Source organism: Aotus nancymaae, unplaced genomic scaffold, assembly GCF_030222135.1.
Source record: "Aotus nancymaae isolate 86718 unplaced genomic scaffold, 86718_ANA_hifiasm-v0.15.2.pri h1tg000003l, whole genome shotgun sequence".
NCBI lineage: Eukaryota > Metazoa > Chordata > Mammalia > Primates > Aotidae > Aotus > Aotus nancymaae.
Window position 1 is genome coordinate 66318887 of NW_026988414.1, and position 18075 is coordinate 66336961.

General features: G+C 38.1%; 1 protein-coding gene and 1 pseudogene across 6 annotated transcripts in view; both read left to right on the forward strand.

Moving 5' to 3' along the window:
- MAP2K5 (mitogen-activated protein kinase kinase 5) overlaps nucleotides 1-18075 on the forward strand; it is a 264089-nt gene that overhangs the window by 68521 nt on the left and 177493 nt on the right. For all 6 annotated transcript variants that reach the window (XM_064381982.1, XM_064381992.1, XM_064381988.1 and 3 more), the window contains one exon: nucleotides 16444-16483. In XM_064381982.1, coding sequence (XP_064238052.1) covers nucleotides 16444-16483 — 40 coding nt within the window. The remainder of the gene's footprint in view (nucleotides 1-16443; nucleotides 16484-18075) is intronic.
- On the forward strand, nucleotides 12554-15674 carry LOC105716603 (heterogeneous nuclear ribonucleoprotein A1-like; annotated as a pseudogene).

An 18075-nucleotide genomic window follows, 5' to 3' on the forward strand; every position in this document is an offset into this window, starting at 1 on the left:
TTTTTAGGCTTCAGTATACCAATCAATAGGTGATTGAAACTGATTAAAACTTATCCAACCAGCTGCCTATGGCAGTTTAATTAGAAGCTGGATGATTCTTAAATTAAAGTTGTCTTATTTTCATTGCAAAACTATCTTCCAGAAGAGTAAGGGACTAACAGTGCTGAAAACTTAAAAGATTGGCTTTGCTAAGGTAGCTTGCAAATGTTAAATCACTCTATAGTTATTCCTAAGACAATTCAAAAATGTATCAGAGAGTTTGCTTTTATGGAGATTAGAAGTAAAAATATGCTTACATGCCAGCCAAGGAATGTTTGTTTCATTTGGTCGAAGAGATTACCTATAGTATAATGATATATGCGAAAGACCAGCTATTTGGGATAAATCTATTATTTCATAAGCAAAATGAATGCTTGAGCTTATTTTTAAACACTGTAATGCAGAATGAAACTAGCCATCATGATATCCTCTGCATCTGCCCCCTGGAAACCATCAGCTTTGAATTTATATTTTTATTCTGTTTTAAGGTCTTGATTAAAATAAATCTCTATCAGATGAAAAACAAGAATTTTTTTATAAGTCCATGTTGACTTGTCAACAGTATTGTGGGCAGGGTTATAGAAGAGAGATTTTTGCTCCTCCTCAGCTCCCTAGGGATGCTTCCCTATACTCATTTTATCTAGTGTGGGACAATTTCTTGAGTTTTTAATGGAAATGGGTTAATATTTTCGTCATAGGGGACATATTACATCTGGTATTATGGGGAAGAAGGGAAGAAATGGCTCACTTTTCAGAGATGCATTTACTCTTTGACCCACTAGGGTACTATTTAGTGTTCTAGAAGAGGTAATTTAGTAAATTGTACTCCAGTGGCCTGAAAAAGTTAATGCAGGTCTGAAAAGTGAGCCATTCAATCGATTTTCCCTATTGCTTTTAAAAAAGCAACACTGACCATATCCGGAGAATGTTGAAGACAACTGAAATTACAGAATCTAGAAGCAACCAGTTTATTTTCACACAAAGCTTGTTGGGACATGCACTGGATTTGGCTTTGGAGGACTAGAATCTACTTCCCGCTCCAGTACTTACAGAGAAGAATCTTGAAGCAGTCAGTAACCTCACCAAGCCTTGGTTTCCTCATCAATAAAGTGGGGATATTAATATCTACCTCACAAATTTTTTGTGCAAATCAAATCACTATTTGTAAAATATTTTATAAACTATAAAGCACAATAGAATATTATTAGAATAAGGAGGTTTTTTTGCAGTAGCTGTTGATGTATCTGATTTTGGAAAGTAATTTATTCTTAGTTTTCCCAGAAACTGTAAGCAGAGATTACATGGTTATCAAGTTGTTTCAGGAGAGAGTTTCCTAGCTATTTAATCCTCAAGGTATTTCTATTTTTCCCCCACAAATATTACCTAACTATTCCATTTCTTTCCTTCATTCTCATCTTTAGGCTTTTTATCTCTTGCTTCTCTGTTTGCCCACTACATTCTTTCAGAATCCTTGATCAAGAGATCAGTATGACTGTAGCTTCCTTGATCTCAAAGGTATTCAGACCATATATTAAAAGACATTACTCTAGTTGATGTGGAGAATATTAAAGGCTTGAACCAGGCCACATCAACTTATGGAAGAAATATGGAGGTAGTGATGACCACATTAACTCTGAGGCAGGTGTGGGAGTAGAAAGGGGTATACAGCCAGAGTAAACATAAAGAAGAAATGAGCAAATGTAGGGTTACTGTAGCTTTTCTCTTACTGAAAATCTAACCTAGCCAAGTTCCCCATATCACAGATTAGGTTGATTTATGAGCCCTATGTACAGTCAGTATCTTGAAATTAATATCTGTGACCTAATAACATATTTGACTTGAGACCTGAACAGTATCAGGGGCTCTGTTTCTTTTCTTTTTTTCCCCTGAGATGGAGTTTTCACTCTTGTTGCCCAGGCTGGAGTATAATGGCATGATCTTGGCTCACTGCAACCTCTGCCTGCCAGGTTCAAGTGATTCTCCTGCTTCAGCCTACCGAGTAGCTGGGATTACAGGCGTGTGCCACCACGCCTGCATAATTTTTTGTATTTTTAGTAGAGACGGAGTTTTGCCATGTTGGCCAGGCTAATCTTGAACTCCTGACCTCTAGTGATCCGCCCAACTTGGCCTCCCAAAGTGCTGGGATTACAGGCGTGAGCCACCACACCCGGACTTCTTAACCACAGGTTATTTTGCAATCAGTAGTCAAGCATCTGTAATGGGTTTTTAGGCAGAAGGAAGGTTGGCAAAGACTGCTATTTGAACTAGTACAGTTTACATAAAAGCTTCTTTTTACAACTGCTGTTTACTTTGGAGTTCCTATTTTAACAGCTAGAGCCTGGCTAATGTGTTTATTATGGAAGGCAACAACTGTCAGTGTTGATTTATCTGAAACTATTTGAAGTCTTTCTGTGATGGCTATTTTAGTATGTGACAGCATACTAAAATTTCGAAGCTTGGCTGTTAGTCCTAAACATCTTAATAAAATCCACCTTCAAATAAACCTACCAAGTGAACAATTTCTAAAAGGACCAAGTGATTAGAGGATTAAATTTCAATTTAAAAATTTAAATTTATTTAATTTAAAATTTAAAAATTATATTTTTCATTAGCTGAACCACAACTGGTTTACATGTGGTTACTGAAACCATATCAATGCATTAAAAGGTGACATCTAGAGAGTTTTAAAATCAATGTCACAAGATACTAAACGATTTTTGTTTTGTTTGTATCAGTATTTGTATACTCACGCACTTTTATATGGCAGAGAAGTGTTTTGCTTGTTTTGTATTGTGTTCAGAGTTGTTCAGCAATACCTAGATTTGTCCCTAGGTATTGCTTTTGAAATCTTTTGGAAAAATGTAATACAATCAACTCTCAGATTACTTGTTTTAAGTAGAAGACTGATAGTCTCATGTTGTACGTATCTCCTAATAGTTTAACCGTCTCGATTTCTGCCATCTCCTTTCTTTTTGTGTTAGTTTTCCTTTATGCCAACACTATAAAATCTTTGAAATTGAAAACTTCTGAATTGAAGAAAGACTTCTATCTTGTTATTCTAAATTTACCTAAAAGTAGAGGCTTTTTGGGTGAATAAGTAAAATGTCATGCCAAGAGCAGAGAAGCATCATCTGTAAGTATAGAAACTGATGATCCTACAGTATGTTAGCTTTCACAAATGCTATATGTTTTAATAAGGTAGTAGATTTAATAACTGAACCTGAGTATGACCAACTCGTAACTTTCTGTGCCAATGAGGAGAATTAAGAGCTGTATTTTATACAATGGTTTCTCTTGTCGTGATCAAACTTTTTCATAATGAATCAGATCTCAGAGAGCTTTCTTTTCCTTTGTCTCTTTACCTCTGCCCTGTTCTCTGATGGACGTCCTATAAATCCCTAGGGCATTCAGAGAATAGAGAATCGGAATACACGCTATCTCACAAGCTGTGCAATCTTTGCATAAAAAAGAACTGATGTTACTATTTGAGAGAGGGAGCTGTCTCTGCAGTGAGCTAACAATAACAAATAAATTTGTAACTTTTATTTATTTTAAAATAGACTTTGCTCACCTTTTTTCTTGTCCAGGGAACAAAATAACAATCACTTTCTTTCCTGCTTACCTAGAATAAGACCATCCCTTTTTAATTACTGGTTATTTCTTGAGCCAAATCCTAACCATTGCTTTCACTATTTTAGTGACTGGATTATTTTCTTAGGTTTCCGTTGGAGAACCTTTCAACAATTGATAACACTCTATAAATAATTCACAAAGTAATTGTGTCCCTCTTTTCACTAACCTTCTTTGAAATATGTTATGTGAGAAGTAGAATTTAAGTCAGTGGCATTTAGTTCACATAGTTAATGAAGGAAGTGCCCTGTGTCCTTCATAAAACAGTGGTAATACTGTCATTTCAGTTTTCCTGTTTGCCATTGTGATTAAAAGTCATTATACATGCAATTATGCTCCAGGTCTTTTCTCCAAGAGGCAAAAAAGAGGTATTTTCATACTCATTTTGATAACTGTTTTGTTAATAAATTGATATTTATGACATAGGATATTGTCAGTTGTGCTGAAATCTGAAATATTTATAGTCAGATTATAGGCTAGCCTTCCCATTCTTTCTTTAATTTTATCCTACCTGGCAATCACTAGAAAAGCACATATGCTCCCTGTTATAAATTCTTTCTGCTCATAATTTAAAATAATTTGATTGGAATATGTTTAGAAATTAATACACCAAATAGTGTCATAGAAAATAGATGCGTACTTTAATTATATGAGATTGTACCAGCTTTATCAGAAAATATATGATCACCTCTAGGTTATTTATTTTGTGAACAGGAGTCAGCTGGGATGATTCATATTTTTTTGGTTCTCCTAGAATTTGAAATTCTAGGCATAAATAATTTTAGTAAACATGGTAAAATCCAGATGCAATTGATCTTACGCATGGCATAGATTTGTGTAGGAGTCCAGATGTTGGAATGTGAACACAGGTTGTTTCTCCCTTATGTCCTGTGTGGACTTTTTTAACATGTTATTTTTACATATTTACTTTCCTTTTTATTTTTTGATTCAGGGTCTCACTCTGTCACCTAGACTGGAGTGCAGTGGTACGATCATGGCTCACCGTAGCCTCTACCTCCCAGGTTCAAGTGATCCTCTCCCCTCACTTCCCAAGTAGCTGGGACCACAGGCATGCGCCACCATGGGCCCAGCTAATTTTTTTTTTTTTTTCATTTTTTGTTGAGATGAGGTATCACCTATGTTGCCCAGGCTGGTCTTGAACTCTTGGACTCAAGCAGTCCTCCCACCTCAGCCTCCCAAAGTGTTGGGATTACAGATGTGAGCCACTGTGCCCTGCCTATTTTCCTTACCTTTAAAGATTATTATAGAAATTCAAATTATTCTTTGTAATTATGTCTCTTTTAATAAATTCTCAACAGTTTAAGTGAAGGCGAGCACACCTCTAACCCTGTATGTATTATACTAGACTCATCTTTAAAATTTCAAAGAGTAGATAATATAATCAGTTAGATTTGTCCCTAGGTATTGCTTTTGAAATCAGTCACATGGTTTTTGAACACTTTGTGCAAGGTACTTCACTTGGCAGTGGGGAAGATATAGCATCAACTTTCATGGCCTCAGGGGGAACCCCATTCTTTGGTGTCTGTTATTAGCTTAATGTTTGTACCTTCTCATCTCCTTTACTGTTTTCTTCTCATCTTTCTGACCTCTGAATTTTGAGAGCCTCAGTTCCAGTCCTTACACCTCTTCTCTGTTTAATTCACTTCCTAAGTGAACTTGGCTTTACATGTCATCTGTATGCTGAGGAAGTCCAAATGTATGTCTTCAACCCTGGCCTGTGTCCTGAATTTCAGACTCATATCTGATTACCAGTTGGATGTCCTCTAGACATTTCAAAACTATCTAAAACTGCACTCTTGATTTCTTTGGAAACCTGCTTCATTTACAACTTTTCCCATCTCAGTAGTTGGAAACTATGCTATGGGTTGCTAATGACAAAAACTTTGCAGTCTTTCTTCATGCTGCTTTTATTCTCAGATTATATATAGATTTATCCACAAATCTTGTGGGTTCTTCCTCAATATTTCAAGAAACTGATCACCTTTCATCACTCCTTTCTTGCTAACCTATTCAAAACCACTATTACTGCTTGCTAGGATTTTATTGCAAAAGCTCCCAAGTAGCCTCCCAGTTTCTATCCTTGCTTTCCTGCAATGTGTTCTCTCCACGCAGCAGCCAAAGTGATCTCTTTAAAATATTAGGTCTCCCCTTCTGCTCATGACTTCTTATATCACTTGGAATAAAAGTCAGAGTCCTCACCATGGCCTAAATGGTGTTACACAGTCTGTTTTCCCATTACCTCTCTGACTCATTTCCCTCAGCTAGCTCTCTTGCTTATTCCACTTCTGTATACGTGTCAAACACACGTTTCCACCTTGGGCTTTTGAACTCCTATTTCCTCTACCTGGAATCCTATTCCCCTAGATATCCGAATGGTGTGCTTCCATACTGTTCACATGTAACCTGAAGAGAGAGGCATTTCCTGACTTTCTTCCCAACCTTAATATCAAATAGCATGTCCCTACTCTTTATCAGTCTCTATATCCTTACCTTTATTTTTTTCAATGCACTTACCCCCACCTGACATATTGTATATGTATTTGATTATTGTCTGTCAGCCCCTATTAGAAGGTAAGCTTCACAAGGTCAGGGACTTGGTCTCATTTGTTCTCTGCTGTATCCACACTGCCTAGCTTACTGCCTAGCAACCAGAGACATGCATTAAGTATTTATTAAATATATAAATTAAGGATCTAATCTAAGAGAGGAGTATATCATAATCTGTGATAGAGGTTGAGCATATAGTAATGAATAAAATGGACCTTGACCCTGTCCTTGAAACTTAGAGTAAAGTAGAAGATAATGTAGACCCTACATTAAGAATTTACAGCATAGTTAGGTAATTAGAGTTTACAATATAGTTTAAAAAGTGGACACCATGCCTGTAATCCCAGCACTTTGGGAGGCCAAGGCAGGAGGATTGCTTGAGGCCAGGAGTTCAAGACCAGCCTGGGCAACATAGTGAGACCTTTGTTCTACAAAAAAATAAAAATTAGCCAGTCATGGTGGTGCTCTCCTGTAATCTTAGCTACTCAGGAGGCTGAGACAGGAGGATTGCTTGAGGCCAGGAGTTCAAGACCAGTCTGGGCAACATAGTGAGACCCCATTCTGCAAAAAATAAAAATAAAAATTAGCCAGGCATGGTGACTCACTCCTGTAGACTCAACTACTGAGGAGGCTGAAGCAGGAGGATCACTTGAGCCCAAGAGTTCGAGACTGCAGTGAGCTATTATTGTGATACTGTACTCCAGCCTGGGTGATGGAGTAAGACCCTGTCACTTAAAAAAAAATACTAATAGGTTGGGCGTAGTGGCTCACACCTGTAAACCCAATGCTTTGGGAGGCTGGGTCAGGAGTTTGAGACCAGCCTGACCAACACGATGAAACCCTGTCTCTACTAAAAATATGAAAATTAGCCAGATGTGATGGCGGGCACCTGTAATCCCAGCTACTCAGGAGGCTGAGGCAGGAGAATTGCTTGAACCTGGGAGGTGGAGGTTGCAGTGAGCCGAGAATGTGCCACTGCACTCTAGCCTGGGTAACAGAGCGAGATTCTGTCTCAAAACGAAAACAAAAAACCACTACTAATAAAATGTGTATCTGTGAATTTAAATAACTGTTGAAGAGAAACAATAATTTTTAACAAGATCTTATAAACCAATAGAGTAGTTGATGCCAATGAATAAATGACATCACAGGGTAGGAAATCTAGAAGGTAGGGAAGTAAGTAGAAATAAATGAATGGAATACAATTGAATCCAGAAAGGAATAAAATGAAAGAAGTAGTGGTGACCATTTAAGTAAATCTGACTGTATAAGACAATGATAGTACTAATTTCACAATGAAGTGAAACGAAAAGACTGGACAAAATAATATGTTAAGATGAGAAGGGCTTAATTGAAGTTAAAACATTCTAAGATTTTTATATTGTTTAGGAGAAGGATATAGATAGCAATTAACTTTAATTTTGTCATGTCAGATATGATTGTTAAAAATAATATGGGTAACTAAAACAGTGAATAGAATGTATAACTTCAAAACAAATAGATGGACTAAAGGGAGAATAATTCAGTACAATAGAGGAAGAGAGAAGGCGATAGGTGTAAAGTAAAGGAATTAGGTGGTAGAAATAAATCCAAATATATCAGTAATTACAATAAATATAAGTAGGGTAATATTAGCAGCTAATAGATTGCATTTTTAAAAATACAGCTGTGTGCTATTTTAGACTATATTGGGAGAAATTTCTACAATACTAAGACACACACAGCAAAGTTGAAAGGGTGGGGGAAGATACCTGGCAAAAACTAATCAAAAGAAAGCTATTGTGGTTATATTAACATAAGACAAAATAGACCTTAAGGCAAAAAGTATTACTAGAGAAATGTTATGAAAATACAAATATTAACAACTGAACCATAAATACCATGTATTAATATTAAAACTCATGAGATGCACCAAAGTAATTCTTAAGGGATAGGTTTATATACATACCTTAGTAAAGAATAACTGGGAATTATACACTTAGCATCTAACTCAAGAAAATCAGTGAGGTGGGACAGGGAGTAAACCCAAAGAAAGTGGAAGGAAAGAAATACTAAAGAACAGCAGTTATTAAGTGAACGTTCAAGAAACAATTCAACAAAACTAAAAGCTGGCTCCTTGGAAAAACTTATCAAATATAACAGAAGACAGAAGTAACAAAATTAGGAATAAAAAAGAAACATAATTCTAGACATAGCAGCAATTTTAGAAAATAGTAGCATCCAATGAATAACTTTATGACAATAAATCTGAAACACAAAATGGGCAGTTTCTTAGAAAAACTTAATGAAATTGTCTTAAAAATAAAAACCAAAATAGACCTAGAGCAATTAAGAAAATTTATTCATTCAAATATTTAATGATTATTTGTAAAATGTGCCTGATGTCGTTTTAGGCACTGGAGATAATAGCAGTGAACAAAAAATACCAAAAGTCTATGTTTTCATGGAGCTTCCTTTGTTGCAGTGGGAGACATAATTAATACATTTATCAGGTGTTGCTAATTCTGTGTATAATAAAGAAAATGGCCAGGCACAGTGGCTCACGCCAGTAATCCCAGCACTTTGGGAGGCCAAGGCAGGCAGAGCACCTGAGGTCAGGAGTTCCAGGCTATCCTGGACAACATGGTGAGATGTCGTCTCTACTAAAAATACAAAAATTAGCCAGTTGCGGTGGCACACCCCTGTAGTCCCAGCTACTCAGGGGCCTGAGACAGGAGAATCGCTTGAACTTGGGAGGTGGAGGTTGCCGTGAGCTGATATTGTACCACTACATACCAGCCTGGGCAACAGAATGAGGCTCCATCTAAGAAAAAAAAAAGGAAGGGAGAATGTGCTGTTTTATGTAGGAAAGCCAAAGAAACATTACAGGACCTGAAGGAAGCAAGGGAGCAAGCCAAGTATATATTAGAGAAAGTGGCCCAGGCCTTAGGAGTAGGTGCAAAGGACCTGAGGCAGGAGCATGTTTGGTGGAACAGAATTGAGTATGGTGTATAAGGGAGACTAGCAGAAGCAGAGATCAGTGAGGTAACCAGGGGCCAGATGACGAAATTTTTGCAAAGACTTTTGATTCAGCAGTTAGAAATCTACCCATGAAATGGAGATGAGTATAATAACTTCTATTCATAAGATTATAAAGTTAATGAATTAAATGGATGTAGATTTTTTTTTTTTTTTGTAAAGCACTATCCAGGTGTAGTAGTAATTTGTCAAATATTTCATCCAGAAGTAGTAATTTGTCAAGCATTTATGAAGGAGCACCCGCCATAGGCCAGGACGTGTGCTAAGCATAAAGAGTAATACAAAGATGATTAAAACATGGCAGTGCTTACTGCCCAGTATTGGGGACAGGCACATAAATACTTTTCTGTAGTGTGCTAATGGCAGTAATAGAGCACATAATGTTTGAAGAGTAGAAGTACCATCAAAGTTTAACTTTGTAGCGTTTATAAGAAAACTTATTAACAGGACGTATATAGATATTTTTAAGGTAGCTTATGTTTTCCTATTTATTAACCCAAGGAGAATGAAAACTTGGCCTTCTCATGATTGTTTAGTGATGTTTCTGCTGAGATGAATACCTGAGTGGCAAACTTACCACACCTATCTGTAGTGTGAATAAACTTATAGTAGTGGGCAAGACATAAACATGGTAAGAAATCTAGAATTTGGAACATGGTATATCCATAGCATTTCAGATGGCTGTTTTAATTCTTCATCTCCAAAGTTGGTTCAACATGAAGTAATACTACTCGTTAGTTTTTCTTAATAAATGATATCTTGCAAACTTCTGCCATTTCTTTGTTGTTAAAGCTTTATTAGAGGCTCATTTGTAGAGCATATAGCCTAACTGGCACACAGACACTACTGCTCTTTCAGTCTATTTTGGCAGCTTTTGTTCTTAAATCACTCAGCTAGTCTGAAAACTTCCTACCTTCCTAACATTTCATTCATACTTACGAGTCCTATCCATAATATTATCTTATTGGATCCTCACAACTCTGTAAGGTAGAGACTGCTTTCTCTATTCCAGACTAGAGACAACTGAGACTTGGTGAGGTTTACTGACAGTCAGGTTCACATGGTTAAGAAGTGGCAGAGCTAGGATTCGAGCTGTCGGTGACTTCAGAGCCGACCCTCTTTGCCCTTCTGCCTCCCAGGATAGATTGGCAGTGATTGCAGAATGCTTCCTTGCCTGGAGCAATTTGGATATAATGGTCTTTAGCCTGATTGAAATAGGTCAGTACCTTTGTAAGTTTTGAATTATGTGTTTCCCTGCCCTGGAATACAGGTAACAAAATTCAACATCACCATCTAGTTCCTTTAGATCCTAAAATACATATACTGTGTTGTGGTTCCAGTCTTGGATTTGCCACTGACTGTGTGAGCTTGGATAAGTTATTTAACCTGACTTTTGGGTGCTTCTTATATAAAAGAAGGGGATTGGATTAAATAATTTTCTCTATTTTCTACCAGCTCAATAAATTATCTGATTCTATTCTCTACCAAGATTAAAGGTTAAGATCAACTTCTTTGGTCATCTAGAAACTATTGTTCCAAATGAAATAAGAAAGTATGGATAGTAAGTAAACTTACACCAGGCTAGTAGCTTTTGCCATCCTAAAGTGTATGTGTTGCGTGCTCAATTTTAAGGGCTGGGACTGTTCCTAGAAGGCCTGTGCTGGTCACAAACAAAATGGAACACTCAAAAACTAAGCACTAAAATATCTCATAAAAATGCTTCCTCCATGCACTCATTGGAACAGGTAATTACTGTGGCAACAACAAACTAATTTGAAGTGTTAGCTGTTAATTAAAACATTGCAGAGGTGTATAGTTTGTCTTTTGGTGTAACCAGAGCCTCCATTCAAACTTCATTAATCACTTTACAGTTAATGTGTTGAGGGAGGTCAAGACAATTGAGATGCAGTATCTATTGAAAGTAAACAAATTCCTCTTCTCTAAGTAAATACCATTTGCAAAGTTAAGGGACACACTCGACTCATGGCTGGCATTGCCTTTGTCATCCACTTCTCCTTGATGATTAAATGTTAAATTGGTACTGTCATTGCACTGTAAACCAAACCACATAGCATTTTTATTGCTCGAAATCTAACCCAAACTTCCACGGATGAATTAGCGTGAGTCATAATTAAATTATCAAGCCTCCCCTTTTAATTCAGTTGGAAATAGGAGACCTTTCTTTTAGAAAAGAGATCGGCTTTCTTGACAAGCTAATTAAGTTGCCAAACTGTCCAGCATGGTATGTATATTAGACTATCTGCTAATCATTTTCTTATCGCTGTTGCTTGTCTCAAACCCCCAGGTGTTGTTTATTCAAAGTACCAACACTGATCTTTTTACAACTTTTGAATCCTTGTGTATACATTTAATTGTTTGTCTTTATATTTCAGTTCTTCGTTAGTGAATCTAATATATAATATTTTTAAAAGTTGGAATTGGAAGAATCTGTGATGTGGAAGGGGAAAAATAATATGTCACAAAATCTTACATATTCTATTACCTGTATTTACATGGAATAAACTTACTAATTTCCTTTAAATCACATTTCAGGCCATATTTACATGGAATAAACTTGATCATTTCCTTTAAGTCACATTTCAGGCCAGGTGCTGTGGCTCACACCTGTAATCCCAGCACTTTGGGAGGCTGAGGCTGATAGATCACCTGAGGTCAGAAGTTTGAGACCAGCCTGGCCAACATGTTGAAACGCTGTCTCTACTAAAAATATAAAAAATTAGCCAGACATGCTGGTGGGCACCTGTAATCCCAGCTACTTGGGAGGCTGAGGCAGGAGAATTGCTTGAACATGGGAGATGGAGGTTGCAGTGAGCCAAAATCGTTCTGCTGCACTCTAGCCTGGGTGACAGAGCAAGACTCTGTCTTAAACAAACAAAAAACGTAACATAGGGGATAGGGTTCCACTTATAAAATGTGTATCACTTCATACAAAGTATAAAAAATTATTTAGCGGCCGGGCGTGGTGGTTCATGCCTGTAATCCCAGCACTTTGGGAGGCCGAGGCGGGTGGATCACGAGGTCAACAGATCGAGACCATCCTGGTCAACATGGTGAAACCCCGTCTCTACTAATAATATAAAAAAATTAGCTGGGCAGGGTGGCGCGTGCCTGTAGTCCCAGCTACTCGGGAGGCTGAGGCAAGAGAATTGCTTGAACCCAGGAGGTGGTGGTTGCGGTGAGCCGAGATCGTGCCATTGCACTCCAGCCTGGGTAACAAGGGTGAAACTCCGTCTCAAAAAAAAAAAAAAAAAAAAAAAATTATTTAGCTGGGCACAGTCGCTCATACCTGTAATCTCAGTGCTTGGGGTGGGAGGGTCGTGTGAGGCTTGGAGTTTGAGACCAACTTGGGGCAACATAGCAAGACTTCATCGCTTAAAAAACTTAAAAGAAAAGAAAATTAGCCAGGCATGGTGGTATATTCCTGTCATTACCAGCAATTTGGGAGGCTGAGGCGGGAGGATCACTTGAGCCCAGGAGTTCAAGGTCACAGTGAACTAGTAAGATTACAGCAATGCACTCCAGCCTGGGAGACAGAATGAGACCCTGTCTCTGAAAAATAATAATCATAATTGACTAAAGTTTTGTTATTTTCTATTTCTTTGAGACAGAGTCTTGTTCTATCGCCCAGACTGGAGTAAAGTGGCGTGATCATAGCTCACTGCAGCCTGACCTCCTGGGCTCAAGCCTCCCTCCTGCCTCAGCCTCCCTGTAGTCTCTACAGGGGGACTATAGAGGACTACAGGCACACACCACGATGCCAGCTAATTTTTTGTTTTTATTTTTGTAGAGACAGGGTCTCCCTATGTTGCCTAGGCTGGTCTTAATCTCCTGAGTTCAAGTGATCCTCCTGCGTTGGCTTCCCAAAGTGCTGAGATTACAGGCATGAGCCACTGTGCCCAACCTGATTAAAGTTTTATAAGTAGTATTTAGAAATACCAATGAGGTTGTTATTTAGAGAACATCTTTAGACATTTTCAAAGGTTAAATAATTCTTTGGTAAAGTGAATAATTGTCACCTGATTTTTGTAATCTTGCTTTTTCTTTAATGAGGTATACTTGAATTTCTGTATAATTAATTGATATTATAAAAGTTAAGTTTACCTTCCATAACTGGCTTGACTTTTGTCCACTCAAGTAGGAAAAGCAAAATGAGTAAGTTCTTATAACACCCATATATTTTGCTAATTATATACATATGCTGTATATATGTAGTTTCTTAGTCTTGCCTGAATTTGTAACATTTTACATGTAAACAATATTACAAATACCTATAGGATCTTAATAACTAAATCATTTCTATAAGTCAGTCACCTTCAAAAAACTCTTGTCAGTGATTGTTAAACTCTGTTAATTTAGTAAAAAGTATTGAATGTACCCTTTAAACAAGTGAATGTTATCATATGTAAATTATATCCCAATAAAGCTGTTAAAAAAGTTTGTCAGTCCTTTCTGCCTGTGGATGCCACGGAGGAAACATCGTTAAAGTCTCTCTTCCCCCTGCCATCATGTCTAAGACAGAGTCTCCTAAAGAGCCAGAACAGCTGAGGAAGCTCTTTATTGGAGGGTTGAGCTTTGAAACAACCGATGAGAGCCTGAGGAGCCATTTTGAGCAATGGGGAATGCTCACGGACTGTGTGGTAATGAGAGATCCAAGCACCAAGGGCTCCAGGGGCTTTGGGTTTGTCACCTATGCCATGGTGGAGGAGGTGGATGCAGCCATGAATGCAAGGCCACACAAGGTGAATGGAAGAGTTGTGGAAACAGAGAGCTGTCTCAAGAGGAGATTCTCAAAGACCAGGTCCCCACTTAACTATGAAAAAGATATTTGTTGGCAGCATTAAAGAAGACGCTGAAGAATATCACCTAAGAGATTATTTTGGACATTATGGAAAAATTGAAGTGATTGAAATCGTGACTGACAGAGGCAGTGACAAGAAAAGGGGCTTTGCCTTTATAACCTTTGATGACCATGACTCCGTGGATAAGTGTCATTCAGAAATACCATACTGTGAATGGCCACAACTGTGAAACTAGGAAAGCACTGTCAAAAAAAGAAACGGCTAGTGCTTCATCCAGCCAAAGAGGTCAGAGTGGCTCTGGAAACTTTTGTGGTGGTCGTGGAGGTGGTTTCGGTGGGATCGACAACTTTGGTCATGGACAAAACTTCAGTGGTCGTGGTGGCTTTGATGGCAGCCATGGTGGTGGTGGATATAGTGGCAGTGGGGATGGCTATAATGGATTTGGTAATGATGGAAGCAATTTTGGAGGTGGTGGAAACTACAGTGATTTTGGCAATTTCAGTAATCAGTCTTCAAGTTTCAGACCCAATGAGGGAGGAAACTTTGGAGGCAGAAGCCCCTATGGCGGTAGAGGCCAATACTTTGCCAAACCACAAAACCAAGGTGGCTATGGTGCTTCCAGTAGCAGCAGTAGCTATGGCAGTGGCAGAAGATTTTAATTACTGCCAGGAAATAAAGTTTAGCAGGAGAAGAGAGCCAGAGAAGTGACAGGGAAGCTGCAGGTTATAACAGATTTGTGAACTCAGCCAAGCACAGTGGTGGCATGGCCTAGCTGCTACAAAGAAGACATGTTTTAGACAAATACTCATGTGTATGGGCAAAAAGCTCGAGGACTGTATTTGTCTAATTGTATAACAGGTTATTTTAGTTTCTGTTCTGTGGAAAGTTTTCAAACAAAGGGTTTTAATGTAGATTTTTTTTTTTTGCACCCATGCTATTGATTGCCAAATGTAATAGTCTGATCATTATGCTGAATAAATGTCAGAGCAACCAAATTTTTTGAAAATGATGTTTCCATGTTGGTAATAGTGGATTATGTAAATTTTGGTTTTGGTTTTGTTTTAAGAAAGGAGAAGTTCAGGGGCCTGTTAAATATATTTTACAACTGTGTAGGTGAAGATGAGGAATTCCTGAGGCACTGACTTCTGTTCCCCATTTTCCCTATACCATGCCTATCATAACACTAACCAGTTGAGAGGAAGAGCTGTCTGATCTTGGCTAGTGTATAAAATTCTCTACAGGACAAGATTTGCTTCCTTATATTAATATTTTCATGGGCTTGCAATAACAATGCTTGTTTATGTATATGGTTTATTTTGAAATATTTATTATATAAAAATGTGTTATAGATTGTTTCTAAATAATGTTCAGAATATCTAGTCCCTACAGTATGTGTGTAAAGGCCACGTTTCATTTAAACATAAAAGGTTTAAATGAAACTTAAACTCACTCCTGTACTCCTAGCACTTTGGGAGACTGAAGTGGGAGCACCACTTGAGGTCAGCAGTTCCAGGCCAGTCTGGGCAACATCCAGAGACCCTGTCTCTAAAAAAAAATTACAGAATAGCTGGGCATGGTGGCATGTGCCTATAGTCCTAGCTACTCAGGAGAGTGAATTGAGAGGATCACTTGAGCTGGAGGAGTTTGAAGCTGCAGTGATCTGTGATTATACCACTGCATTCCAACCTGGGTGTCAGAGTGAGCCCTTGTCTTAATCAGTCAGTCACTCAGTAAGATAAGCAAACACAAAAGGTCTTGATGGATAGTAATGATATTTTATTTCTGTAAACCTTGTTCTCATTCTTTTTCATAAATGAATAAATTTATATTTCTTGATTTAAGTTATAGTTATTATATCTGTTACTTTGAGCTTGTTTTGATGAACTGTTAGGATATAGTTTATCTGCATGTGTAATTGAAAAAATAAGCAAAAAAATTGAAAAAGAAAAAAAGCAAAATGGCTGTGTATACTGTTTAACATAGAGCTATAGAGAACCCACACACACTGTGATAGTCATAAGGGTTCTGGAGCCAGAAGACCTAGGTTTGAGGTCTCATTCTGCCAGTGGTTACTTTGTGCCATTGGGCAAACTGTTTAACTTCTCTGTGCTTCAGAATTCTCATTTGTAAAAGGAGGATAATAATATATCAGCATTACCTCAGAGAGTTATTTTAAGGTAATATATAGTAAATCACTTTGTAAACCATTAAACTCCATATAAATGTAAATTACTAATGTTGTTAGTGTTCTTTGAAAATACCATGTATCCCATTGCTGCAGAAATGTTTGGATTTACATTTATGTCCTTAACCATTTTGTAGATTGTTTAGTGATCCCAAGTGATTTTGTTTTTTTTCCTTCCCATAGAGCATATCATGTCCCAAGCGGCAAAATATTAGCTGTAAAGGTAAGCACTGGATACATTTTATGAGATTCTTAATGTTCACCTCTTTCCTTTCTCCTGTTAGCTTGAGTCACAGATATTGTCAAAGAGGAGATGAAATGGTTTAAGGTTTAGGTGGTAGATAGAGAAAGCTGTGGCCCTCTGGTGACATTCAGACACCTGAAGATCTTTTAAGTATGCCTTAAAATAGTCAATTGTAAGCTCTGTGTATTGTGATTCTTCTCGGCAAGAGGAGAAAGCTTCTGTGTCACCTGCTAAGTGGCGTTACCTTCTTCCTTGTCATGCAGCTCAAAACCTTACTAGTAATCCTTTTCCTTCTATAAATATGCCACATCCTGTGAATTGCTATATCCTGTTAGAAATTTTCCCTGAAATATATCCATTTGCTGCTTTCTTTCTATTCTCATTTCCATTGCCATGGTCTTGGATTGAGCTCACGTGACCTCCTACCTGAACTTTTGAAATGACTTCCTCACCGAACTTTCAGTCTTTTCTTTTTTCCCATACACCTTTCACTCTGCCACAGATTTGAGAAGTCAAATCACAGATCTGACCATTGTCTTGCTGACTGCCTTCCTCAGTCATCTATAACATAAAGCTTCAGATGTCTGCTTTCCTTCTGACTCCTTTGGCATACTGAAATACCCAAGCACCACACCTGCCAACAGAGTCAGGCTACACACAACTCAGGGATGTTCCAGGCAGTGACCTAGGATGCTCCTCACTTGTTCCCTTGCAGTTCATAATTCATACTTAATCTCTGCCGAACTCCAAGATCCCAGTGCTGCCATACCACTTTGGATTTAATCTCTGTCACTGCTAGTACTTGATCTTCCCATCATCTTAAATCTCAGAGTTCCCTAATGGACTCTGTTATTGAACTGTTTGCTATTGAAGTCCTAACCCCACAGAACTCCGTTTCCAACTCTGGACTCTTAGCTAACAAACTGGTCAGGCCTGCCTTGCCCCCGACCTTCCCCACAAATTGTTCAGGCCCTCTACATATGGATCCCACCTGCCTTTATAAACATGCCCTCTACTTTGCCAGGCTGTTACTTCCTGTCATGCCCTTTATCTCCAGTCTCTGGGCCTTTAGTAATAAAAGCTTGTATTTTTTGAGTGACTACTATCTGCCAGTATTATGCTAGATATATTTTTTTTTTTTGGAAACAGGGTCTTGCTCTGCCATCCAGGCTAGAGTGCAGTGGCATGATCTCAGCTCACTACAGCCTCCATCTCCCAGGTTTAAGAGATCCTCCCACGTCAGCCTCTTGAATAGTTGGACCACAGGTGTGCATCACTGTGCCTGGCTAATTTTCTTTGTTTTTTTCTAGGGACATGGTCTCACTATGTTTTCCAGGCTGGTTGCAATCTTCTGGGCTTAAGTGATCCTCCTATCTCTGCCTCCCAAAGTGCTGGGATTATAGGCATGAGCCACCACGCCCAGCTGTGCTAGATGTTTTATAACTATTATATTTAATCCTTAAAATTACATAGTAAGCCTGTCTGTTTTAGATTAGGAAACTGAAACTCAGAAAGCTGAATTATCAAAGATCACAGAGTTGGAAGAGATAGGACCAGGATGTGAAATGTCC